Raw genomic sequence first — 27,780 nt, forward strand, 5'->3', positions numbered from 1 at the left:
GTTAAATAAATCAGAAAGTGAAGAATGACTCAATGGGCCTTAAATGTGAGCTGCTAATGATTGAGGACCAATTGATCAGATCATCCTTTCTGTAGAGGTCTGTGTCTCCCCAGGCTCCTGCAGTTGGTTGTCACAGCTGGTACTGCATTAGTCAGCCTGGACTCTGGGTTATGTTGCATAGACATGCACCAAATGTGATTCATGGTTCTAGATAGCTCGTTCCACCATGACGTCTCATTTACTCTCTTTTCTTTGTTGTGTGTCTGTTGCTATAGAAACGCAGAGGAAGAGATGGACCCACTTGTCACCGCTGTCAGCACTGTGACAAATCCTTCACAACACAAAATGATTTAAAGGTTCATCAGAGATTTCATTTGGGAGAGAAACTGCACAGCTGTGACCAGTGTGGGAAAACTTTCACTCAATCAGCTAGCTTAAGGAGACATCAACGCATTCACACTGGAGAGAAACCGTGTAGCTGTGACCAGTGTGGGAAAACGTTCGCTCAATCAGCCCAATTAAGGAGCCATCAACGCATTCACACTGGAGAGAAACCGTATAGCTGTGACCAGTGTGGGAAAACTTTCACTCAATCAGCTAACTTAAGGAGACATCAACGCATTCACACTGGAGAGAAACCGTGTAGCTGTGACCAGTGTGGGAAAACGTTCGCTCGATCAGCTCACTTAAGGAGACATCAACGCATTCACACTGGAGAGAAACCGTTCTGGTGTGACCAATGTGGAAAGGTTTTCGCTCGATCAACTCACTTAAGGAGCCATCAACGCATTCACACTGGAGAGAAACCATATAGCTGTGACCAATGTGGGAAAACTTTCACTCAATCAGCTCAATTAAGGAGCCATCAACGCATTCACACTGGAGAGAAACCGTATAGCTGTGACCAGTGTGGGAAAGCTTTCACTGTATCAACTACCTTAAGAATCCATCAACGCACTCATACTGGAGAGAAACCATTCTGGTGTGAGCAGTGTGGGAAAACTTTTGCTTCACAGAGTGGCCTTAGATCCCACCAAAACACTCACACTTCATTGTTTTGAACATTTTCCAGGGAATAGCCAGCTGTTTCCTCCTCCTCCCTGATATCTGTAACAGCTACTGGCTCCCCGCGAGGATGCGTCCTCTCCCCTCTGTTGTACATACTGTACACCAACAGCTGCTGTAGCACATTTGAAAACCACCATATATTGAAATTTGCTGATGACACGGTCATACTGAGTCTGTTGAACAGTACTGAAACCTCTTATGGTCCTGTGGTGGATTATTTTCTAAAGTGGTGCCAGGGTTCGTTTTGTTAGAAACACACCCGCATTCTTTAATGGACAGCCCGAGATTATTCACATCATCGGCCGGAGGGTTCAGTCGGTCTCAGAAGCACCTTTAATTCAGATTCACAGGTGAAATACAATGCAATACAACTCTGGGGTTCAGGCAGCGCCGGGCTCATGACTAGTTCTGGTCAGAGGAGCTAAGAACTGGGTTTTCCAACAGATTTTAAAGGGCAGAGTATCACAATATGACACATAACCATTGTTTGATTGGACGCTAAGGTCCGTACGTCAGTCTCCACCAGCCGTCAGCGTTGTCTGCGTAGGCATGTATCTATCAGGAATATGTTTACAGAACAAGAACTCTCTGTTTCTTACATCAAGATATTACATCTGCTTCTTAAAACACTAGAGGAGACACCAGTCTGTCAGGTCACACTGACCTGTACAACGTTTGAGAAACATATGAAACACTTTATGATTTAAAGTTCTAATTTACATTGAAGACATTTTGTTGCAACATTGGAGTCAATAGTTAACAGTTTTTATCTCTGAATGTATCAAAAACAAAGGACATGTGTATTGATTTTAGACGCTCGCAGCCCTCTCCTGACAGCACAGTGACTGATGGGCAGGATGTAGAAATTGTAGAGTCCTTTAAGTATTTAGGAACTATAATAGACAATAAACTGACATTAACACAATTTACAAGAAAAGTCAGCAGCGCCTATTTTGTCTAAGAAAACTCTCAAAATTCCAGGTTGATTCATCCAATTTATTCTATTGTTTCAAATGTGCATGTATTTTATGTTATGTTTTGCTTCCACTGCTGCACAACCAATTGCCCCATTGGGGACAAATAAAGTCATTGATTGATTGAAAGTCCCAGACTGTCTTTAACAATCTGACACATTCAGGAGTTGTTGAGTTTGGAGAAACTTGATGGAGGGAAACCACCAAACTAAACTTCATCTTCTGCCTGAAATCAAGGAGCCACTGATTCAAAGCGGCCTTAGCAACAGTAACTAAGGGGCGGGACTTAGAGAAAGGGCAGCTCACTCCAAACGAGCCAATAAGAGCCCGCGAGACGACGTGACATCGCGAGAACAAGCGAAGCGGGACTACACGGTCCAGCAGGAACCACGGAGACCTGCGGGACGATGGAGAAGCAGAAGCCGGAGCTCAGAAGACAAACAGGCTCGTCCTCTGATAGCACCGATGTTCAGGTCAGTGTTCATGACTTCAGCACGAGACCAAGACACGAGGAACAGGCTCAGGGGTGTTTCAGTTCAACGAGTGACCACGTTAACTGGCGACCGTCAGCCGAATGCGTCTGTTGTTGTCATGGTTACGGCAGCTGTTGAAATCAGGACATCGGGTCCGTAGCTGGCCGTGTGAATGTCTCTTTGTTTAGTTTTCATCACAATGTCTAAACATACCGATCTGAGTCCACTTTAGAGTCGTACCTGTGGAAACGTGTCTCATAGTGGTGTGGGGTCACGTTTTGAACGCTGCTTGCTGGAACGGAAAATGTTGAAAACAGGAAGTCGACAAGCCGAACCTTCCTGTGAATGTCTGTTTTAATAAACGGATAAATATCCTAAATACCCGTCGTTTTCAGTCTTGTTTGAGTATTTGTAATGTAGACGCCCCACCCTCCACACACACACACACACACACACACACACACACACACACACACACACACACACCCCTTTTTAAATGTGAAAAACTAGTTGTTTTATTTTACGAGATTCGAACTCGCGCCATTGTGGGAAAATAAACAAACGGCAGGGACATTCTGTGTGCGCCACTATCATTACAGGGCCGCAACACTGACCTGTCATATAACAAGACATATAGGACACAGGCAGCGGTCTCTGGAAGACAGGAGGAAGCCAGACCAACTTGTGACCACACCGCCCAGTGCTGAGTGACACCGTCTCACTATTTCGTTAGTCTGCGGCACAATAAAACAGCCCGTTACACCAGTTCTGTCAACCTGCTGTTCTGCTACAAATCAGCGACGCAAATGTCATCAGCTGCACAAGAAAAATATAAATGTTACTCAGATGTAAAACACATAGGATTGAGGTCTGGACTCAAGATGGTCTCCAACAGGCAGGACACAAAATCATCATCAACATTGGGCCTTGCAACGCGTTCCCAATGGAACCAATATGTGCATGATGTGCATTCAGTCTGAAAGATAAATAAATTAGTCTTTGGAGAGAGAAAAAAAATTATCAGATTGATGCACATCATGCACATATTGGTTCCATTGGACGCGTTGCAAGGCCCAATGTTGATGATGATTTTGTGTCCTGCCTGTTGGTGACCATCTTGAGTCTAACCTCGTCTCCATCACTTCATACTGGTGCTACCGACTGGGACAAGAGCTGATTACAGCACATCTCTGCACTGAGAAGGTGATCAGCTGCAACCCTCATGTTCCACGAGAAGAGGATGTTTGACACTAATCTGATTTCGGCCCATCCTGAATGAAATACTTTGAGTGATTGACATCTCTGTGTTTTGGTTGAGTTGTGAGCAGCAGACCTCAATCCTATGTGTTTTACATCTGAGTAACATTTATATTTTTCTTCTTCGGTAGCACCAGTATGAAGTGATGGAGACGAGGTTAGACTCAAGATGGTCACCAACAGAGAGATCAACTAGCTTAAGCTCACTGTCTCTTTGTCGCCGACATGGACACTAAACTGTCAGTGAGCCGTCAATCAAAGCGGATCTATTGTGCGTCATGTGATCATCTATTCTGATTGGCCTTCATAGAGACCATTGATCCGACTGTTAGGAACTAAAACTGGTCCATAATGATTGAGGACCAATTGATCAGAACATCCTTTCTGTAGAGGTCTGTGCCTCCCCAGGCTCCTGCAGTTGGTTGTCACAGCTGGTACTGCATTAGTCAGCCTGGACTCTGGGTTATGTTGCATAGACATGCACCAAATGTGATTCATGGTTCTAGATAGCTCGTTCCACCATGACGTCTCATTTACTCTCTTTTCTTTGTTGTGTGTCTGTTGCTATAGAAACGCAGAGGAAGAGATGGACCCACTTGTCACCGCTGTCAGCACTGTGACAAATCCTTCACAACACAAAATGATTTAAAGGTTCATCAAAGATTTCATTTGGGAGAGAAACTGCACAGCTGTGACCAGTGTGGGAAAACTTTCAGTCAGTCAGGTCACTTAAGGAGACATCAACGCATTCACACTGGAGAGAAACCGTATAGCTGTGACCAGTGTGGGAAAACTTTCACTCAATCAGCTAGCTTAAGGAGACATCAACGCATTCACACTGGAGAGAAACCGTGTAGCTGTGACCAGTGTGGGAAAACTTTCACTGAATCAGCTAGCTTAAGGATCCATCAACGCATTCACACTGGAGAGAAACCATTCTGGTGTGACCAATGTGGAAAAACTTTCAGTCAATCTGCTACCTTAAGGATCCATCAACACATTCACACTGGAGAGAAACCGTATGGCTGTGACCAGTGTGGGAAAACTTTCACTCGATCAACTGAGTTAATGAGACATCGACGTATTCACACTGGAGAGAAACCGTATGGCTGTGACCAGTGTGGGAAAACTTTCAGTCAATCAACCAATTTAAGGAGCCATCAACGCATTCACACTGGAGAGAAACCGTATGGCTGTGACCAGTGTGGGAAAACTTTCACTGAATCAACTAGCTTAAGGAGCCATCAACGCATTCACACTGGAGAGAAACCGTTCTGGTGTGACCAATGTGGGAAAGCTTTCACTGCACCAGCTAACTTAAGGAGCCATCAGCGCATTCACACTGGAGAGAAACCGTATAGCTGTGACCAATGTGGGAAAGCTTTCACTCAATCAAATAGCTTAAGGAGCCATCAACGCATTCACACTGGAGAGAAACCGTTCTGGTGTGACCAATGTGGGAGCACTTTTGCTTCGCAGAGTGGCCTTAGATCCCACCAAAACACTCACACTTCATTGTTGTGAACATCTATCAGAGAATAGCCAGCTGTTTCCTCTTGCCCCCTCCACATGCCCTGATTGCTGTGTTGTTATATTCTGAGCTTCTCTACAAACAGAGGGATGGCCCAAGACAGCATCCTCATTTTCTTAACAGCATGTGTGTTATTGTGGCTATGACTACATCCTGAAAACATGTCCATCACTGCTGAAAAAAGTCCAGAGGGATGTTAATGAATTGCTTGTTTAGTTGTTTGTTTCTTTAGTTCATCACATGAGACAATAAAGAGTCAGATCTTAATAACTGAGGACTGGAACTCAGCATGGTTGCTGTTTTTACTTTAAAAATGACCTGGAACAATTTATGGGTAAATAAAGTCATTGTTGACTCTTTTGCATCAAGTTACTAACTGATTAATTGTTTCAGCTCTGCTTTCATCTGTATCCCAGCAGCCTTCTTCAGACAACAGATCAAGTTTAGTTGTCATCACATGCTAACAGGTGGTTGTGTACAGGTGGACACGGTAACCTCTGTCTCTGTTCAAAGTTGGTCTCTGCTGTCAGATGTGATTGTCCTCCCTCATCTTTCTCCGGCCGTCCAGTGACTCCTTGGCGATTACCTTTGACCTCCTCCCAGTGGATGCTGTGAGAGGTTCAGGCCTGGTGTTCACCGGCAGACACTTCCCTCGCTGTCACATGTGATGCCATACACCACCTCAGGGGCGTCCAGTCTTTAGGGTGGAGCAGCAGAGATCTTAGGTGTTGAATGGTTTGTGGTGCGTGTTGACTCCTTGTGACTCTAAAACTCTGACTGGATGTCTTCAGAGTCTTCAAATCTCAAGGAGGATTAATGTACCACAAACTTTTCACAATCTATGATGCATTTTCCAGCTTCTCCAAAAGGGTTTGACAGTTTATTTATCCTGAAGTGGACAGTTTTCTCAGCCCACGAGGGAACACCTCATCCTACTAAACTGGTAAACACAGAAACATGAAGACAATCACAACACACATTTTGACATTTTTCATGGTTTATTCAGACGTTTGTATAGAAATGACCTGATAGCCCACAGGAGCTAATAACATCAACACACATGAAGCTTCAGAGCGCCACCACTCAAATGTCACAGCCAAGTGTTCAGTTTATTAGGAACACTGAGCTCAAACTAATGCAGTCTAATACAACAGTCCTGCAGTAAATCCTCCTTCATGAAGGTCATGATGTTCAGGTCTGAGCTGCAGTAGTTTCAGCTCGGTCGACCTAATAAACTGGACACTGAGTGTATAGTTCAGTGTGTGACTGTACCTGACAGACTGGCTCAGCACCTTAACTCATAAAAAGAAGCAGCACAGGCTCGTCCCAAATGATTTCAATAACACAAATATCAAAATATAACATGAAGTCACTTTATATTTCACTTTAGCTTCAGTATATTCACATTCATTTGCAGAACAACAGCAGTTTGATGTCTCTTTCATGTCTGTGTTGAGCTCAGTTAAGACCTTCAAGAACTTCAAGCAGCAGGATAATATTTGGTTCATTGGCTGCATTTATAAAGAGCTTTTATCCCTCATTCATCCGTTCACACTCACTCACTCATTCACACACCGACAGCAGCGAACTATCAGAGTATAAAAATAAAACAAGTGCTCTTAAAGCTGCTCAAGAGTGGAACTCGATCCCTCCATAATTAATTAATGATGATTAATTAATAACCAGCTCTCTCCTGTTGTCACCATGGTGACTCCAGTCTGTGTAACTGACCGCCGTCTCTTTCCTGTTACTGTCCTGGCATGTTGTCCAGCTTTTATTGTGAAGGGCTGATAGTGGTCTACATTAAGGTGCTCGGTCCGTGTTAAATAAAGCAGTAAGTGAAAGCAGCTGAACAACTGCTGAGACATAAACTGACCTCATCAGACTGAACATTTCCACGGACACTGGACGAGTCTGAGACCATCTCAAGATGCAGAGGAGGGCGACAGAATGCAGCAGCATTAACCATGTTAAAGATTTCACATTAATCACTAAATAAACCTGTTCCATTTGATAACAGTAATGTATTTGTAAATATTTAAAGGTAAAGTCTGTAGACTTTAGAGGGACCTCTTGGCAGACATGGAACACAACATTCAGAACTGTGTTTCCAGTAGTAGAATTGTGTTTTCTTTAGCTTGCCTTTATCTCCAGAGAGATTCTATGGAGTCAGCCATGTTGTTACAGCAGCCCTGAACATACAAACAGGGCTTTTTGCAGTTTTCTGTTAAATTGGCAGCTTGAATTTGGTGGCACAAATGCACCAGTTTGAAAACAAAGAAGGAGAAAGGAGAGGAAGACCACTTTGTCTTGTGAGAGGTTTGAGATCCCAGATGACCTGGACAGGGAGGACTCCTGACAGGAGGAAACACCTGGTGAAGGTCAGGGACACACTGTGCTGATGGGACATCCTAATGTTTCCATATGAAGCACAAGGAGCTACATGCACATCCGCCACCCCGACGACCTCACTTTCACCTTGTTACCATGACAACCACAACCCCGATCCCAACTTTAGCCTTAAAACCAAAAGTCTTAACTGTCAAAGTGAGGAGCAGACAAAATGTCCTCACTTTCAGACAGAGAAATAAAAGTAGAGAAACACACACACACACTTCACAGCACATGTAAAGACAGTGAAGTCTCTGGATCAGGTATCTGCCCTGAATGACTGGGGGCTTTTAGAGGGGGTCTCTCTCTGCCTGTGAACCTGCAGGAGGAAAACAAAGTTACATTCGAGAAAATCCAGACTGACTTGATCCTCCTGTGGGTGTAAACACCAACAACATGTTTCATGTCTGAGAAGATGAAACAACTGTCAAGACTCTAAACATGAGACACACGTTAAGAATCTGTTGTGTTGTCTGCTCATCTTTTATATGTTGATATAACTAATTATCTAAACTCACCTTTGTTAGTGCAGCGACGCTTGATGCAACACACAGCCAGAAGAACAATAACACCTAAAATGATACTGAGAACTACTACAGCAATAACCAACCCAGTGGAATCTGAAACAGAAAACAGGAAGTGAGTGTGAGACTCTGAGTGTAACTGCATATCATCTACAGCAGACTGAACATCACAGCCGACACAGAGAACAACTGAAGGTGTTCCTGCTCTGAGTCTAACATGTAAAACTATCAGCAGATTAAAACAGCAGTGGGATGAATCTCAGCAGGAACAGCAAAACATATTCAATCATTAACTAAACTACCCAACAGTTTATTCTAGTACAGCTGAAATCAATCAATAATCATTAAAGCCACTTTTCACATGAAATTCACGGTTCCAACTTCTGTTATTGGACAGGACAAGCCTTGCCAACTTCTGGGTCATTGTGATGTCATGTCTTGCTATTTGGAGTGAGTCTCAGCCGAGAAACGCTCCTGCTTTTAGATGATTATTGGTATTTAAGTTGTTTTTTCAGCCATCAAGTATCTGGAGAAGCTCAGGCTGCAGCATAATAGTTGGTGAAAGGCTGCAGTTTGTACCTGCTGCCGTAAGAGAGACATTAAAGAGAGACATTACATGAAAAGCCAGCAGGAGCTTGTGTTGGTTTGGTTTAAGGCAGACAGTTCTTCTGTCTGGAGGAGGAAGTCTTGGTTAGTCACCTCATTTCCTGCCTCTTGTGCCACTAAACTGGAGCCACCACAGTTTGATTATAAACCATCACACACACAGGATGCTGTGACTGTAGAGTTGACATACCTGAACCTTGTGACTGCTCTCCACAGTTGTGTGCTGAAAGACAAAAACAAAAAAAAGTTCATTGACACATCTTATTGTTAGAAAGTTAGCGTTTGTTAAAAATCTTCAAATGAATTACTGATACATCTTCCTGCATAATTAACTCTGTTTGTATGTGAATGCTGTTTATGTTTCCAATAAATGTTCACATCATATCGGTTTACTCTTGAGAGATTTGGATTTTTTGCAGTCTATCACACATCATATAAACGTTAATCAGACTTCTTGGTGGCTGTAAAAGTCCTTCCTGTCCACACTCAGGAGACAGAGCCTTCACAGGGCGACTACACCGACAGAGACGGTAAAACCCACAGCCCTCGTTTGGTCCAAACATCAGAGTGAAGTTCAGCTTCAGCTCATATGGAGCTTCAGCAGTCTGAGTTAGTCCAACAGAGAAGAGTGATCAGATTGAACAGTCTGAACAGTGAAGACTTGAAAAGAATCAGTGCAGACGTGGTGCTTTTAAGGACCAAATCCAACATCTGCACAATCTTTCCTGCAGTAAAGGAACACAAAGCTTGTGTTAGAAAATGTAAAACACGAAGCCTTCAACAGTATTTCTACCCCTTCAGGTCTGATGACTGAGGAACAGTGAGCACATGTGAGCGGGACATTTTACAGTGAGACTCTCAGCTGGACACTGAGCTCTAGAGGACACAGTCTGTATTACAGACACTGAGTTTCTGTCCAGCTTTGAACCACTTTGCTGCTTCATAGAGGATTTCCAGTCTGTGGGACTTTCTACTTGTACTTCAACACATTTCAGAGCTAAATATTGTACTTTTACTCCACTACATCAATCAAACAAAAAGTACTGGTTCATTAATAACGTGGCGAGTTGGACTCAGGTTGTTAATGCTGCTGTTATTAGTAGACTTGGTTTCTGTAACTGGGTCTTCTCAGGTCTTTGTAACAATCAGCTGCAGCTTATTCAGACTGCTGCTGCCTTTCTTTTATACTTCTTATGTGTGTCCTACAGGATTTTCTACTGTATCTTATTCAGTCTTTCCTTTATTAAGTGAGCCGATATCTGCAGGTGATCACTGCTTTGCCTAACCATAACCTGATCTAAACCTAATCCCGGCTATGGAGGACACCACTACAGGAAATGGTATCTCATGGGGGAACAGACTTCGACATAACAGCTTTAACAGCAGCTTATTTACACTGAAAATGGCGGCAAAGATAACAGGGGATGTATTCATGTCATAACATAACACGTATGGAGTTAATCTGCAGATGCTCTGGTTCAAAACAAGACCAAACATTTCCAAGAATGTCAGATTCTGAGACAGTTATAGGCTAAAATGTGGCCGATAACAGACTAGGTAAGGTTTGGTTTTCGCCTCTGTCATGTCAAGCTGAAGCTTCGTTGGTGATTTGCAGTCTCAACCTGCTGGTTAAGAGAAATGAGGAGTCCGCCGTCTAATATGGAGATAATCAAAAATATTGGAATATGAAAATACGGCTGGGAAGAAACTCACCAATAGGTTGAACATAAATCTCAGCCTCAGTCTGATGGCTGATCTCCTCCTGTGTGACTACACAGTGATAGTGGTCTGTCTTGGTCACAGTAGTTTGGAGGATAACGTCGTAGCTGCCTCCTCTTTCTGTGAACTGTGGTTCTTTAGCAGGAAGGATGTTTCCAGCACTGTCCTTCCACTGTAGAAGTGGTTTTGGAGAAGCTCCTTGAACCTCACACTGTAACAGAACCCCACCCTCCCTGGCTTTAAGAATTGTGACATACGGCTTTGAAGCTGCACCTGTGAACACAAACACAAGAGATTATATATCAAATTTACAGCATTAGAACTGTAAGATTGGGATGTCTTTGACCATCACGTCTCTGCTTGGAAAAGAAGATTAAAATGTGTTTAAGATGGAAGAAAAACACAAAATGCCCAAAGAAAAAGAAAAGCACAGCATACGTTCCACGTCCCAGTATTATCTGACAGTGGATCAGGTTTCAGTCATTGTTTCTGACTCACATCATGACAGAAGCACAAATACTGTTAAGACCTCTGGGCAGCACTAGAATTCTCTCTACATTTGTTCTACCTAAAAAAAATTATCCTGAATTGACATAAGAAGAAGTTTATTGTCTGACATGTAGACAATATTTTCAGTTGCAGTAAAGTGAAATAAAACAGGTTATTAAATATGAAACACAGAGTCTTTGAAAGTATGTGCAGCACTTGTGTTATCAGGTTTTAACTGTGTGATACACTGACTCAGTAGTCACACACCTGCTCTGCCTTTAAGTTTACCTTCCTGACACCTATAATGTCCCAGAGCTGTTAGTTCAGCTGGGTTTGATCACTGAGGTCCCAGTCAGTGGTGCTGTTGTACTGGACTGAATCATATTCAGAGGGGGTTCTAATATTCTGACCCCCTCATGTCTGTAAACAGGGAGGACAAAACATTAACCCCCCCCCCCAGGATAATGTAGTCCAGTCCAGGACAGCCCCACCTTAGAGGGGGGGGGGCACTGCAGGTGAACAGGGTCAACATTTTAACTACCACACATCACCATGAACCTTCCCCACTTCAGCACTGATATTAACACAATTAGTTTCTGGACTCCAGCTTCTATGAAACTCTGTGTTTAGATATGAGAATGAGGCAGAATCTAATTAAATATACATTAATTTTCACACAGTTCCAGAACACAAATCTGAACATTGAATGAAGCAGGTTTAAAACTCTTATTTCATGTTGTCGACACATTAGAGCCAAAAGGTTTTTACTGAGGAAACTTTGGATCTCTGTTTTTTTTTTTTTAAAATCGCTCCATAAATCAGACAAAACTGCCAACAGCCATAAAAAACAACGTTCACCATGTTTTTAGGAATAAACTGTGTGAATCAGGCTGTGGATCATATCTGAACAAAGCCCTCAGTGAAAACCTTCAGAATACAGACAGAAACAAGAGTCTGGAGTCTGGAAGAGCTGCTGAAGTGGAGACTTTTGGCTCAGAGAGAGAAAAAACCACCTTTAAAGATGTGAAACTGAAAAGAATTCTACAGACAAAGTAAAGAAAACTAAAAAAACTAAATGTTCATTTGGGATGTTTTGTTTCCACTGGTCTGAAAGAAGACATGTTATGGAAGGAAAACAGAGCAAAAACTGAGCAGAGCATGAAACATGCTGTAGCCTGTAGTGTCTCACCTCCATCAGGAACAAACTCACAGTTTCATTTACACATTTCACACAAAATCAACAAACACTGAACATCATAAACTTGAAGGTAGAATCTGTAGCAGAGCTGTTGTACTGAAGGACGTCAGACTGTACAGGTGGACCTAATAAAGTGGCCACTGAGTGCATCTGATCAACAGGCTCATGCTGCCTGAAGGGAAAACTCATCATCACATTTGTTCTTCTTCTTCTTTTGTTGCCAACAGCAGCTGATACATTTCACTGGACTGTATTTTATTTTCTCCAACAGGAAGGAGAGCGTCATCATTTATTTCATCTAGAAAACTACAGGTTAGTTCATGTTTCCTCATCCATCACTCTAAAATCCATAAAAACCAATCAGAGCCAAAGAAAAACGAAGCTTTGATCAAATACTTCAGCAGAACCGAATCAGCTCCAGATGAGACGAGAGGTGAACCATTTAAAGAAACTCTGTACCGAACATGAAGACGTGAGAAGAGTCCAAACTGCTCCCTGACACTCAGAAAACACTCTGAACTGCACTGAACTCAAATAAAAGCTGCTGTGAAATATCAGACTCAAGTTTTTAAAAGCTAACAAACGTCTTGTTTCTTCAACAGTTTCAGTGAGAAAGTTGTGGAGCTGCTCAGATCTCATGTTCAGGTTCTGGCAGCAGGTTTGAGACGCTGACGACCGCTCAGATGATCACAGGAACATTTCTACACAGACCAGGTACAGTTACTGCAGTACTGTGCTGAAGTACACTTTAGAGCTACTTGGACTTTACTGGACTGTTCCACATTCATGCTGCTTCATACTTCAGCACATTTCAGAGGGAAATACTGAGCTTTTTACTGCACTGCATTGATCACACAGACAGAGTCCCTCGTTACTTTGATCTAACAAAACAGAAAACAGAACACTTTTACTACTTTTACTACATTTTGCTGACGTCTTTGACTGCAGGACTTTTACTTGTAACAGTATTTTTACTTTGTGGTTTTGCCACTTTTCCTCAATATAATTATTTCTGAAAAAGAATATGAGTCCTTCCTGTACGTCAGGCCCATAACATTATCTCAATACGGGATCCTGATCAACTCTGGACATTTTCTACTCGATATGGATCGATGCAACAACCAATCACACAGCAGAAATAAACATGACAACAGCCGGCCACTTTCCTACCACAAAGCATTGTGGGAGAAGACAGTGGATGAGAAAGGGGACGTCCTCTGGAAAACAGGAATAGATTAATGGAAAAGAGGGACAGGAAAGTGACGGAAACTGTTGACAGAAAAACATGCCGTCATGATTTGGAAGTGAATTAACAGACAAACAACATGTGAATAATTAGAATCATTGGAAGATTAAAAACTCACCACTGATGTGCACGTATGTCTCAGCCTCAGTCTGATGGCTGATCTCCTCCTGTGTGACTACACAGTGATAGTGGTCTGTCTTGGTCACAGTAGTTTGGAGGATAACGTCGTAGCTGCCTCCTCTTTCTGTGAACTGTGGTTCTTTAGCAGGAAGGATGTTTCCAGCACTGTCCTTCCACTGTAGAAGTGGTTTTGGAGAAGCTCCTCTAACCAGACACTGTAACACTGACCAGTCCTTTGTCTGATCAAGAGTCTTGACAGATGGTTCTGGAGCTGCACCTGTGAACAATGTGTAAATGACCCATGAGTGACACATTGATCATAAAAGGACAACTACAGGATATTAAATGTAACATTGGGATGTTTTTTTTCATCCCTCCTGTTCTTGTAAATGTGAACTTCAGTGTGTTTACGTCTCTTTACAAAGGTTTTAACTAAACATCATAAACCTGATGATTTGTTACAGAGATGCTGAACCACACTGCATTAGCTTCAGACAGGTGAACCTGATGAAATCTCAGCACGGCCAGGTGAAGGAGGAGAGTGACGTCAGCAGCGAGGACTCACCTGGGACCTCTGGTCTGTTCTTTAAGATGGGAGCTAAAAGACAAAACAGAACACGTGTTAGACTGCTTGTGAAACACCAGCTGCTCAGACAGGAAGTTTGTCTGCGACAGACTGCTGGAACTGAAGAAATGAGCCGACGTCTTTAGCCGTTTCCTCAACTCACCGACAACAAGCTTAATGTGGAACACGTGGCCTTGAAGACGTGGAAAAGCACAGGTGTAGTCTCCGCCGTCCTCCACCCTTGTGTTCCTGATGATTATGGACGCGTTGCCGTGTTTCAGCTGGTCCTGAAAATGAAAGACCCGACCTTTGAACTGCACATCTTGACCCGAGCGGCCGCTGTTGTACTCGTCGGCTGCATCGTACAGGAACACGTTGCGGCCATCTTTCTTCCAGTCAAACAGCTCTGACTGGATGTTCTGCTCGGTGCTGAGGGAGCAGGGTAACAAAGCATCGCCGTCCTCTTTCACCACCACTCTGGTGACCTCTGACCCTGGAGGACAAACACACGTATGAATCAGAGTAGAAAGAAAGTCAGAGAACATCTACGAGCCACCAACAATCACTCAGAGACACCAGTTCATGAGCAGTTCAGTGAGCAGTTGGATTTCTCCTCTGCCGTCTCATTTCTGGTTGTGTTTCAGACTCGGTTAATTAGTAAATGTAGGTTAACGCTGCTGCTCTCCAGTAGAAATGAGACTGAATGTAAACTGTTTCAGCCCCTGTTGGCGCGACAGCTCTTATCATTTATCACCCACATTCAAACACGACACCACAAACATCACTGGTTGATAAAATGTGTGTGGGAGAGAGAGGAGAAGGACGAGACACACACAGGTGAAAGATTCACTGTTTTCTATGTCAGTGAGGCCCAATAGATGAACTACAATAAACCTGTTAACCAGTAATTACCCAGGAATCACTGCTGCAGGGGAAGAAGCTCATATTTGTGTTAATGAGGAAAATAAAGAGGAAAATATGAATCTAAATGAGTCTGAAGCTGATTTTGTCCAGTTGTGTTGTGTCTGCAGGCAGAAAGAAAGAGAGCTTGATGTGACCGAGCTGTTAGTTTGTGTCAGTGTTCCTGCAGAGTCTGACCGGCTGCGTCTGAAACATGAAAACCTTTCTGCGTCACTGTGCTTCCTGCTTGGGTTTGTTCACAGCCAGCTTCAGGTAGCAGCCACACGGATGTTACACCTCAGCAGAAACAAGAAAAGAGTCCAGAGGCACACAGTCGGTGCAGCTTTCACTTCAGCTCTCAGAGGAAGAGCTTCTGAGGAAGAGTGGTGCTTCTGCACATCAGTGCAGCTTCAGACAGGATGGAGACGACGCCCGCCCACACACACACACACACACACACACACACACACACACACACACACACACACACACACACACTGCAGCAGCACTGACGCCACATTTAAAGTTATAAACCACCTCTACGACAGCTGCTGATGATACTGAGCAGGTCTGGTTTTCGGCTGTAGTCAATCACAGGGATGCTGTGATCACATGTCAATGAGTTTTAGTATCGATCCTAATGATTGGATACAGATGACGTCATACTGCGCTGATGGTCTTTATATTTCCTCACAGTGTCTCAGTGTTTCCTGCCCACTAAACTACACAGCAGCCTCACCAGTGTTCCCGCTCTCTGGTTGCTCTAAATGCAGAATAAAGGCAGAAGCCGCTTCACTGAGTCACTCTTTACTTTTCTTACCGTTTCCATCCGCGACTGCAGAGCAGCTCAGGAGACAGAGACACGCGACAGGAAGAAGCTGCATGATTCTGCTGAGAGGATCCAACATGTCAACACTTCACAGTGTCTTCTGAACGAGGCTGCAGCCGCTCCTCACCACTCATTGGTCCAGCAGCACTTTGGGTTTGTCAGCTTCAGCGGGCGGCACCACTTCCGGCTCACCGCCTTCACAATAAAAGCGTCTCCTCATGCGTTGACGATGACTCGTGAATTCAGCAGTGAAACTATGATGAGAAATATCAGCTGCAGCAGTTATTAAACCACGGATGAGTTTTAACTATCACTTACATTTATTGCTTCAGATACAGAATGTCAGAAACACCTCCCTGGGAAGGTTTTTCATCTTTGTAGAGATCTGAACTGGAAGTTTTTCCTTGTAGGAGTTCAGTAATACAGTTGTGGATGGCTGAAGCTGAAAGTACACATGAAAGGTAAAAGTGAGGTCATGTGTCCTTGGAAGAAAGATGCTGGATTCATGATTAAAGACAAACATAAAACAATAAAGTTTCCACTCAGCTGTGACTCCGCCTGCTTGGAAAAAGGTAAAGTGCAGCCACATGGAAGTGGACTGGTTCAGGTTCAGTCCCACCTGCTGCCCAGTGTGCCCCTCTTCTGGGGTTTTTACTGTTCAGGAGCTGCACACCTCGGCCTCCAGTCACGTCAGCTTTATTCACTGAGGCTTATATCTTTATATCTGTGCAGCACAACTGTCAGTTTGCAGGCCGCTGCACACAAATGCTAAAACACCAGAAGGCAACAGGTAATGAACGAAACTATCTATTATCCAAGAAATCCAAAACTAATAATAAGAAAAAGCACAAACTCCAGGGTTACATGACCACAACGTGACAAGAAACAGTGGGAAGCACACAGGTGTTCAGAAAGAGAGAAGCTACACACACACCAACACACCTGAGTTTAAAATAAAGGAGAAACCTGAGAAAGAGCAGCAGAGGAGGGTGGATGCAGCTGGTGCTGTTGGTGCAGAGCAAGAAAACTACAGCTGAACTTTGAGCTAAATTCAGGTGGTGGGGACAAACTACTGTAGGATATTAAATGAAAATCCCACCCTGAAGTGGCAGACACTCCCACCTTTGATATTTCCTGACAGGTATCAGTCCCACACAATGGCTGCTGTGTTGCAACCTGCTGTTTGATTTGGAGAAGAGTCACTTCAGGTGCTTCTTAATAACCACCTGCACTTCTGACAGCATCTTATTCAACCACTCATGTGTTTCAGCTGTCAATTACAGTTGAAGAGTGAGAGTTGCTTCAGGCGCAGAATCTCACTCACACACACACACACACACACACACACACACACACACACACTTATGTGTCTCTGTCTCAGTGGGAACTTCCCACTGACACTGTGTTCACCAAAAAAATACTAACATCCCTGATACTGAGCAAATGAGCCTCCAAGAGCCCGCGAGACGACGTGACATCGCGAGACTACAAAGGCTCCGCGAGATCCAGCGGTGCTGCTTCGTCTGAGCCCGGAGAGTCTCCGAGGACAGAGTCCAGAGTCAGAGCAGGACTACACGGTCCAGCAGGAACCACGGAGACCTGCGGGACGATGGAGAAGCAGAAGCCGGAGCTCAGAAGACAAACAGGCTCGTCCTCTGATAGCACCGATGTTCAGGTCAGTGTTCATGACTTCAGCACGAGACCAAGACACGAGGAACAGGCTCAGGGGTCCGCGTGGCTTTCGTCTCTTTTCTTTGTCTTGATGGATTTCTGCATTTTCTCTGTGAGCGAGTGAACTCAGCAACAATAGAACAACAAATGTCCTCACTCAAAGAACACTTTTTACTCCTTTTAGCGCTCTTTTACTTCCTTTTACAAATGAAACGTACTGACCAACATTTTGAGATCACAAGTGAAGCTGGCGCCAAAGAAAATGTGCTGCCGCCTGTTTGTCCGATAGAAGAACTCCAAAAGTTCATTCCAATGTGCGCAAATCAAAGGGGAGGCGTCCCAGAGCGGCTCCAGACTGGAGAGACTGGACACAGCAGAGTGGAAGGGATGTTTGTGAAATACAAGTTGAAAGTGAATGTTGAGAAATCCTCAAAGTGACTTTCAGACCACAGAAAGTCAGAGGGATTCAGCCCTGATGCTTTTGCCCCCAAGAGGCTACAAACAAACATCTGCTCACTGTCTCTTTGTCGCCGACATGGACACTAAACTGTCGGTGACTGTGGTATAATTTTCAATGAGACAAGTGTTGTGCTAAAGGAATAAGATTGCAAAAACTGCTAGATATTGATTAAGAAGCACTATGCTGAGGCTGACTGTGTTATGTGTGGTGTGTTGTTATAAAAGCAGAGTAGGAAAAATGTGATGAAGCTCATTTACAGTGTGTTTCATGTAATCCTCATTACACCATCTGTCATCTTTATGTAACCTCCACTGCATCACGTGTAACTCTTATGTAATCATATATGCCTTCACAGTAAACCTCGTTATTTTTTCTTTTAAAAAAAGGCAACCAGAGGAAATTGAGAAATGAGGTTGTAATGAACCGAAGATAACTTAATTAAAAATAAAGAATAGGATAGAGAACAGAACAAAGCTAGAAGTTAATGGTGACAAATGAATGGAGCATAGCATAAAAAAAATAGGACATGTGTGGACATAACTCTGTTATCCTGGAGATAAGGGGGCCTTTGTTTGCAGAGGACAGAGTATCTGTTGCATGGAACATTGAAACATAATGGTGTAATGTTTAATGGTTGCAGAAATAGACAACCAATGAGAAGGCTTAGTTGATGGGGTGATAGATGGAGCATTAGGGCCTCCAGGGAATATAAGCAGGAAGACTGTCCAGTGGAGCTCAGAGCTCTCTGGTTGTATGTAATGTACACGTGAGAAGTCTCTCTCTTTACTGCCGGCATCAAACACCTCGCTGCACTTGTGCTCCTGGTGGTTTTTGACCACCTCTAAGCAGTTGTTAACTGACTTCTGCTCTGTGAATGTCTTTAGAGGTCTGTGCCTCCCCAGGCTCCTGCAGTTGGTTGTCACAGCTGGTACTGCATTAGTCAGCCTGGACTCTGGGTTATGTTGCATAGACATGCACCAAATGTGATTCATGGTTCTAGATAGCTCGTTCCACCATGACGTCTCATTTACTCTCTCTTTGTTGTGTGTCTGTTGCTATAGAAACGCAGAGGAAGAGATGGACCCACTTGTCACCGCTGTCAGCACTGTGACAAATCCTTCACAACACGAAATGATTTAAAGGTTCATCAGAGATTTCATTTGGGAGAGAAACTACACAGCTGTGACCAGTGTGGGAAAACTTTCAGTCAGTCAGGTCACTTAAGGAAGCATCAACGCATTCACACTGGAGAGAAACCGTACAGCTGTGACCAATGTGGGAAAACTTTCAGTGAATCAGCTAACTTAAGGATCCATCAACGCATTCACACTGGAGAGAAACCGTATAGCTGTGACCAGTGTGGGAAAACTTTCACTCAATCAGCTAGCTTAAGGAGACATCAACGCATTCACACTGGAGAGAAACCGTGTAGCTGTGACCAGTGTGGGAAAACGTTCGCTCGATCAGCTCACTTAAGGAGACATCAACGCATTCACACTGGAGAGAAACCATATAGCTGTGACCAGTGTGGGAAAGCTTTCACTCAATCAGCTCACTTAAGGAACCATCAACGCATTCACACTGGAGAGAAACCGTATAGCTGTGACCAGTGTGGGAAAACTTTCACCGAATCAGCTAGCTTAAGGAGCCATCAACACATTCACACTGGGGAGAAACCGTATAGCTGTGACCAGTGTGGGAAAACTTTCACTGAATCAGCTCACTTAAAGAGCCATCAACGCATTCACACTGGAGAGAAACCGTATAGCTGTGACCAATGTGGGAAAGCTTTCACTCAGTCAGCCAGCTTAAGGATCCATCAACGCATTCACACTGGAGAGAAACCGTATAGCTGTGACCAATGTGGGAAAGCTTTCACTGCATCAGCTAGCTTAAGGATCCATCAACGCATTCACACTGGAGAGAAACCGTATAGCTGTGACCAATGTGGGAAAGCTTTCACTGCATCAGCTAGCTTAAGGATCCATCAACGCATTCACACTGGAGAGAAACCGTATAGCTGTGACCAATGTGGGAAAGCTTTCACTGCATCAGCTAGCTTAAGGAGCCATCAACGCATTCACACTGGAGAGAAACCGTATAGCTGTGATCAGTGTGGGAAAACTTTCACTCACTCAACTCACTTTAGGAGACATCAACGCATTCACACTGGAGAGAAACCATATAGCTGTGAACAATGTGGGAAAGCTTTCACTCAGTCAACTACCTTAAATATCCATCAACGCATTCACACTGGAGAGAAACCATTTTGGTGTGACCAGTGTGGGAAAACTTTTACTTCGCAGAGTGGCCTTAGATCCCACCAAAACACTCACACTTCATTGTTTTGAACATCTATCAGAGAATAGTCAGCTGTTTCCTCTTGCCCCCTCCCCATGCCCTGATTGCTGTGTTGTTATATTCTGAGCTTCTCTACAAACAGAGGGATGGCCCAAGACAGCGTCCTCATTTTCTTAACAGCATGTGTGTTGTTGTGGCTATGACTACATCCTGAAAACATGTCCATCACTGCTGAAAAAAGTCCAGGGTGATGTTAATGAATTGCTTGTTTTATTGCTTTGTTTTGTTATATTGTTTGATTTTTTTAGTTTATCACATGAGACAAATAAAGAGGCAGATCTTCATAAATGAGGACTGGAACTTGTACTTTCAAAATGACCTGGAACAATTTGTGGGTAATTAAAGTCATTGTTGACTCTTTTACATCAAGTCACTAATTAATTAGTTGTTTCAGCTCTGCTTTCATCTGTATCCCAGCAGGAATCAGGAATCTTTGTTATCATTATACAAAAGTACAATCAAATTGTATGCAATCCTATTCAGTGCAAATAAAGCAAACTTTGACATAAATAAAGATGATAATAAATCAAATCAAAGATTAAAAGATTTAAAATGGATGGCACAAGGTAGAATACTGCACAGGTTAGTGAGAAGAAGAGGCATGCCCTTCAGTGTTCATATATTATTGTGATTTTTCAGTCTGGTTTTGGCTTTTATTGTCCTGTACCGTCTCCCTGAAGGTTACAGTTGGAACAGGTGATGTGCTGGATGGGGTGAGTCTTTCAGGATGCTTTCTGTGGCAGCAGGATCTGTACAGCTTCTCTATGGAGAGGAGAGCACAGCACTGTCTACTACTCTGTTATCTCAATCTATCCTCCCTCTGATTCTGAGTTTTTCATTCTGCTGTCTATCTTATTACCCACAATGCCCAGATGAGCAGGAAGCCTCAAAGAAATTTCACAGTGAATTTAATATCATGTTACTGGATTTTTTGATCCATCAGTAGGAACCTGCACATTTACTCTGTGTATTTAGGTTCTTTTTGACCATAAAACTCACTAAATCTGCACTTTTATTTCATTTAACCTGAAGTGGTTTCAAATCCACCAACAGTGTTTCCGCTCACCACACAAGGATTATAGATCCTAGAACAGCTGGACTCCTTTTCATGAATACATTTGATAGTACAGGTGTACCTAATAAAGTGAAACATGAGATCCTGATCTGAGTGACTGAGCAGCTGTGAAAAACTGATCTGTGTCTGTACACTGGGCCTTTGTGGTATTTCAGCTTTAAAGAGAAATGTTAGTTTTAGGACAGCAGGAGGCGCCGTGTTATTAAGAAAAGATGCTGAAGCAAATGTCTTCTTTCAGAAGTGAAAGCACAGGCAGGGAGCAGAGGGGGGGGGCACAGTCATGGGCTGATGAGATTTGAGTTTCAGTCAGCTCAGATGAAGAAGATGCAGTTTGTCGCAGCAGAGCGGCTTGGTTTTGTTACTGACTGTCCTGTTTTATACCGTCATTGAAGGTTAACTCCTCACTTCGCTTAACTGGCCAGTCAGGGCCACGAGTCACCAACATCTGCTTCAGTTTGACATCACAGAGCAAAAGGATCTCCGTCACTCAGCCAGTCTAAAGACAGGCCCGACCTAACGGCTGTTCCAGGCCTTTGTCGTGGCTCAGGAAAAGTTTGGTCTCTTTTTGAACTGGAGCCTCTGCAGATGAATTGATCTGATGTTAAGATCTACTAAGGTTAATAACTAAATCCAATACATCCCTGTTTGTGTTTTCTTCACCGCCATGTTGACTGTAAAGCTTGTGGTTCTTACTGCGTGCGATGAGAATAAAACCTCATGTCTGTATCGAAAACAGGCAAATATTTTCCTTTAAATTCACTCTTGACACAAAAGAGTTGTTGTTATGTTAAATAAATCAGAAAGTGAAGAATGACTCAATGGGCCTTAAATGTGAGCTGCTGCTTTTGGCTCTGCTTGCGAGCTGACCGTCCAGCAGGCAGATTGAATTAAAGGGCGGCCGCTCTACGTTCTGCTGCTGTGTGAGCGTGTGGGTATGGAAGTCTGAGCGTATTACATAACATCCTCCGCTCTTGGTCTCGGTCTCGTCGGTCGGGGACACTTGCTGCATTGTCAGCAGCTCGGTCTCCCAGAGTTTCTGCCCATATCTGCAGGGAGAAAGAAAAGCCAAAGAAAACAAGCTGCAGCTCCACAGATGTATACGTTACTGTGTTTATTGAGACAGAAGAACTGCTGCCCCTCTGTCTTCTTCCTGACTCCTGCTTCACTCTTCCTGCCACACTAAAAGCTTTTTACTAAGCCCATAGGATGCCTACTTGTTGGTCACTTTCACCATCACCAAAGTGACTCTAACATCAGCCGTTTGTCTTTACTGAGAACCATCATTTATGAAGTGTCGGGGGCAGCTCCCAGCATTCAACAGAAAATGATTTGTAGCGACACATTTGTCCATAATAACTGATCTTTGGCTCAGCAAGCCTGACGTTTTTATACAGGAGATTTACATGATTCTAATTTCACTTTTTATGACCAGAGGGTCACATTACTTGTTTCTGTAGTAAAGGAACATAGTGTGCTGTGCAGCTGAAAACCACCACCAGCAGTCTACCTAAAATCTACAGAAATACCTGCCTGCATCAGCAAAAGCTGATTGACTTCATAATAATCATTTTTAAGGCTATGAATCAATGGGCCATTATTAACAACTATCTCCTCGTTTTAAAACTTATTGTGTTTCCAAAGAGAATAACTCCCAGAACAACAAAGAACTTTTCTCCAAGAAATATTTCTGCAGGATTCTTCTTGGTGTACAGGACCTGTACATGTCTGACTCTGGTAGAGGAAAAGTCAAGTGGTTTTTATTATATAGGGTGAAAAAAACACAAGCACACAACGAAGGCTTGAATGCAGCACAGATTGCACCGGTTTTCACCATAGAAAATCTTTATGCCATCACAATGTGAATGATATTACAATCACATAACACAAACGATGATGCAGTCCACACATAAGAAGGTTAAATCAGCAGTAATTAAGAACAGCACTGAGGGAACAGCAGCCTACACATTTGGGGAACTTTCTAACTTCACTGGTGACAAACAGTGGGTTCATCAGTAGCTGTAACATCCTTTTTGTTTCACCACAAACCTGCTGATTTTACCTCATAGACACACAGGAGCTGCTGGTCTGCTGGTGCCTTGATCTGTTAGTTCATTTGTATTATTTGGTGACTTTGGTGTTTTAAAGGGTTCGTTCACATCGAACACAAAAAACAGTAACACAGGATGGAGGCAGTGGAAGACCAGCGACCAGTCCTGCGTTCTGGGAGGGCAAAAATACTGTTTAGTCAGTTGAATCTGGCGGCTTTGAAGAGAGCGCTATAATGATCATGTGTGGTTAAAGAAAAAGGATCTGACAGGTCTGTCTCTGTAGGGATCCTTTCCTTAACGTAGACAAAGAACTTTTAGTCAATGCACTTTCATTTAGATACCAAAATATGCACCAATAGGGTTTATTTGACCCTCTAATAATAAATGAGCCTTTAATGAGAAAAGAAACATTCAGTTTTCAGTTTAGAAAGGAGCCGATTCAGCTGTGCTCTTATTTTGGAGGCTGCAGTTTGTGCTGCTGTTGAGCTGCTCCAGAGACGTGTTTCTAATATTGACTCTGTTTTTATTGGTACACAGTGAGCTGGCATGGGCACCGTTACTATTGTGTTGTTGTGTCAGTTCAGGTGAAACCAATATGATGCCTGATTCTTACAGCCAAGACAATGATTCTGCTGCTGCTTTTTGATTCATGGACCCAAACCCTCCAAACGTTTAGAGGCCTCAGTGAAGAGACCCTCCCCAACTGTTATTGATCTATTATATGAGCTTCACATTTAGCTGTTGATTTCACCTTCATCATTTCTACTGCATGAACAGTGACTCAGGACGTTTGAAGCCAACACTCACTAAACACTTGCTGACGTTTTCTTCAGTGGGTTTGTGTTTGCATCTCTTTGGGCCGGTCATTAAAGCAGCCCAAGAGCCCACTGATTTACACATATTCAGCTCTCTCCCTCCTTTTCAAGCTGGTCGCCTGAAGAGAGGTGAGAATGTGGCCTTTTTAAGCAGCTGATACCCATTTGTATGGAGTGTGGTTTTGTGGGGAGGAGACAAAGACATCAAGGTGTTCAGGGCCCTTACACTCAGTGTGATAATCCAGCCTGTGGGGGCCGGGAGACCTTTTAGGACGACGACACACCTATGGCCCATTAGCAGATGTCTGTGAACAAACTGTTTCACCATTTAAACAGTGACCAGTAGAGGCCGACTGCTTTGAGGCCCAGGGAGAAAGTCCCAGACTGTCTTTAACAATCTGACACATTCAGGAGTTGTTGAGTTTGGAGAAACTTGATGGAGGGAAACCACCAAACTAAACTTCATCTTCTGCCTGAAATCAAGGAGCCACTGATTCAAAGCGGCCTTAGCAACAGTAACTAAGGGGCGGGACTTAGAGAAAGGGCAGCTCACTCCCAAACGAGCCAATAAGAGCCCGCGAGACGACGTGACATCGCGAGACTACAAAGCCTCCGAGAGATCCAGCGGTGCTGCTTCGTCTGAGCCCGGAGAGTCTCCGAGGACAGAGTCCAGAGTCAGAGCAGGACTACACGGTCCAGCAGGAACCACGGAGACCTGCGGGACGATGGAGAAGCAGAAGCCGGAGCTCAGAAGACAAACAGGCTCGTCCTCTGATAGCACCGATGTTCAGGTCAGTGTTCATGACTTCAGCACGAGACCAAGACACGAGGAACAGGCTCAGGGGTCCGCGTGGCTTTCGTCTCTTTTCTTTGTCTTGATGGATTTCTGCATTTTCTCTGTGAGCGAGTGAACTCAGCAACAATAGAACAACAAATGTCCTCAGTCAAAGAACACTTTTTACTCCTTTTAGCGCTCTTTTACTTCCTTTTACAAATGAAACGTACTGACCAACATTTTGAGATCACAAGTGAAGCTGGCGCCAAAGAAAATGTGCTGCCGCCTGTTTGTCCGATAGAAGAACTCCAAAAGTTCATTCCAATGTGCGCAAATCAAAGGGGAGGCGTCCCAGAGCGGCTCCAGACTGGAGAGACTGGACACAGCAGAGTGGAAGTGATGTTTGTGAAATACAAGTTGAAAGTGAATGTTGAGAAATCCTCAAAGTGACTTTCAGACCACAGAAAGTCAGAGGGATTCAGCCCTGATGCTTTTGCCCCCAAGAGGCTACAAACAAACATCTGCTCACTGTCTCTTTGTCGCCGACATGGACACTAAACTGTCAGTGAGCCGTCAATCAAACCGGATCTATAGTGCGTCATGTGATCATTTATTCTGATTGGCCTTCATAGAGACCATTGATCCGACTGTGAGGAACTAAAACTGGCCCATAGTTAGTGATGGCCAACACCAACGACACTTGGTTAAAAACATGGTTCATTCCTCGAGGCTTCAATGACACAGAGCTCAGTAGCACACCTAGTGGTCAATACAATGAAGTGCAATCGAGACTTGTCATCTATCGGTTCATGGATTGTTTGGGATTTGATTCACCATCCACAGTCCTGTTCGACTACACTACATGGTTTTATGGTTTCAAGCTGACACAATGAAATATAAAATAAACATGAATGAAATGCAACAGGTATAAGGAACTAGAAAGTAGTAGGTTATAGCTGTGCACTACACATCAAGTCTAAATACTTGAAAGTAAATGTTGAGACCACAGAAAGTCAGAGGGATTGATCAGATCACCCTTCAATCTTATATTTCCTAAAATGCAACTAGATAATGGAGATTGGTGGGGGGCTGTGATGTCATGTGATCATCTATTCTGATTGGCCTTCATAGAGACCATTGATCCGACTGTTAGGAACTAAAACTGGTCCATAATGATTGAGGACCAATTGATCAGATCATCCTTTCTGTAGAGGTCTGTGCCTCCCCAGGCTCCTGCAGTTGGTTGTCACAGCTGGTACTGCATTAGTCAGCCTGGACTCTGGGTTATGTTGCATAGACATGCACCAAATGTGATTCATGGTTCTAGATAGCTCGTTCCACCATGACGTCTCATTTACTCTCTCTTTGTTGTGTGTCTGTTGCTATAGAAACGCAGAGGAAGAGATGGACCCACTTGTCACCGCTGTCAGCACTGTGACAAATCCTTCACAACACAAAATGATTTAAAGGTTCATCAGAGACTTCATTTGGGAGAGAAACTACACAGCTGTGACCAGTGTGGGAAAACTTTCAGTCAGTCAGGTTACTTAAGGAAGCATCAACGTATTCACACTGGAGAGAAACCGTACAACTGTGACCAATGTGGGAAAACTTTCAGTGAATCAGCTAACTTAAGGAAACATCAACGTATTCACACTGGAGAGAAACCGTATAGCTGTGACCAGTGTGGGAAAACTTTCAGTGAATCAGCTAACTTAAGGATCCATCAACGTATTCACACTGGAGAGAAACCGTACAGCTGTGACCAGTGTGGGAAAACTTTCAGTCAGTCAGCTAGCTTTAGGATCCATCAACGCATTCACACTGGAGAGAAACCGTATAGCTGTGACCAATGTGGGAAAGCTTTCACTGCATCGGCTAGCTTAAAGAGCCATCAACGCATTCACACTGGAGAGAAACCGTATAGCTGTGACCAGTGTGGGAAAGCTTTCACTGCATCAGGTCACTTAAGGAGCCATCAACGCATTCACACTGGAGAGAAACCGTATAGCTGTGACCAGTGTGGGAAAACTTTCAGTAAATCAGCTAACTTAAGGATCCATCAACGCATTCACACTGGAGAGAAACCGTATAGCTGTGAACAATGTGGGAAAGCTTTCACTCAGTCAACTACCTTAAATATCCATCAACGCATTCACACTGGAGAGAAACCGTTCTGGTGTGACCAATGTGGGAAAACTTTTACTTCGCAGAGTGGCCTTAGATCCCACCAAAACACTCACACTTCATTGTTGTGAACATCTATCAGAGAATAGTCAGCTGTTTCCTCTTGCCCCCTCCTCATGCCCTGATTGCTGTGTTGTTATATTCAGAGCTTCTCTACAAACAGAGGGATGGCCCAAGACAGCATCCTCATTTTCTTAACAGCATGTGTGTTATTGTGGCTATGACTACATCCTGAAAACATGTCCAACACTGCTTTTATTGCTTTGTTTTGTTATATTGTTTGATTTTTTTTAGTTTATCACATGAGACAAATAAAGAGGCAGATCTTCATAAATGAGGACTGGAACTTGTACTTTCAAAATGACCTGGAACAATTTGTGGGTAATTAAAGTCATTGTTGACTCTTTTACATCAAGTCACTAATTAATTAGTTGTTTCAGCTCTGCTTACATCTGTATCCCAGCAGGAATCAGGAATCTTTGTTATCATTATACAAAA

The 27,780-nt window shown here is 43.5% G+C and overlaps 3 protein-coding genes across 3 annotated transcripts; 2 read left to right on the top strand and 1 right to left on the bottom strand.

Moving 5' to 3' along the window:
* Positions 1-275: 275 nt before the first annotated feature.
* On the top strand, positions 276-5,523 carry LOC139225517 (zinc finger protein ZFP2-like; the record flags this gene model as incomplete). Its single annotated transcript, XM_070856321.1, has 3 exons — positions 276-360; positions 697-982; positions 4,630-5,523. Coding segments are annotated over 3 exons (1,038 nt in total), but the record flags the coding sequence as incomplete, so codon positions are not given.
* Positions 5,524-6,282: 759 nt separating this feature from the next.
* LOC139225515 (V-set domain-containing T-cell activation inhibitor 1-like) lies at positions 6,283-16,110 on the bottom strand. Its single transcript, XM_070856319.1, has 8 exons — positions 16,083-16,110; positions 14,325-14,654; positions 14,162-14,194; positions 13,595-13,873; positions 10,538-10,816; positions 9,015-9,047; positions 8,213-8,314; positions 6,283-8,013 (listed from the first exon to the last, which is right to left on the bottom strand). The coding sequence occupies exons 1-8, from the start codon at positions 16,108-16,110 to the stop codon at positions 7,985-7,987; spliced, it is 1,113 nt and encodes a 370-aa protein (XP_070712420.1). The 3' UTR covers positions 6,283-7,984.
* Positions 16,111-17,499: 1,389 nt separating this feature from the next.
* On the top strand, positions 17,500-27,377 carry LOC139225516 (zinc finger protein 271-like). Its single transcript, XM_070856320.1, has 3 exons — positions 17,500-17,565; positions 19,083-19,839; positions 26,737-27,377. Exons 1-3 carry the CDS (start codon positions 17,500-17,502, stop codon positions 27,351-27,353), a joined length of 1,440 nt encoding a protein of 479 aa, XP_070712421.1. The 3' UTR covers positions 27,354-27,377.
* The last annotated feature ends 403 nt before the right edge of the window (positions 27,378-27,780 follow it).

Source organism: Pempheris klunzingeri, unplaced genomic scaffold, assembly GCF_042242105.1.
Source record: "Pempheris klunzingeri isolate RE-2024b unplaced genomic scaffold, fPemKlu1.hap1 Scaffold_335, whole genome shotgun sequence".
Lineage (NCBI taxonomy): Eukaryota > Metazoa > Chordata > Actinopteri > Acropomatiformes > Pempheridae > Pempheris > Pempheris klunzingeri.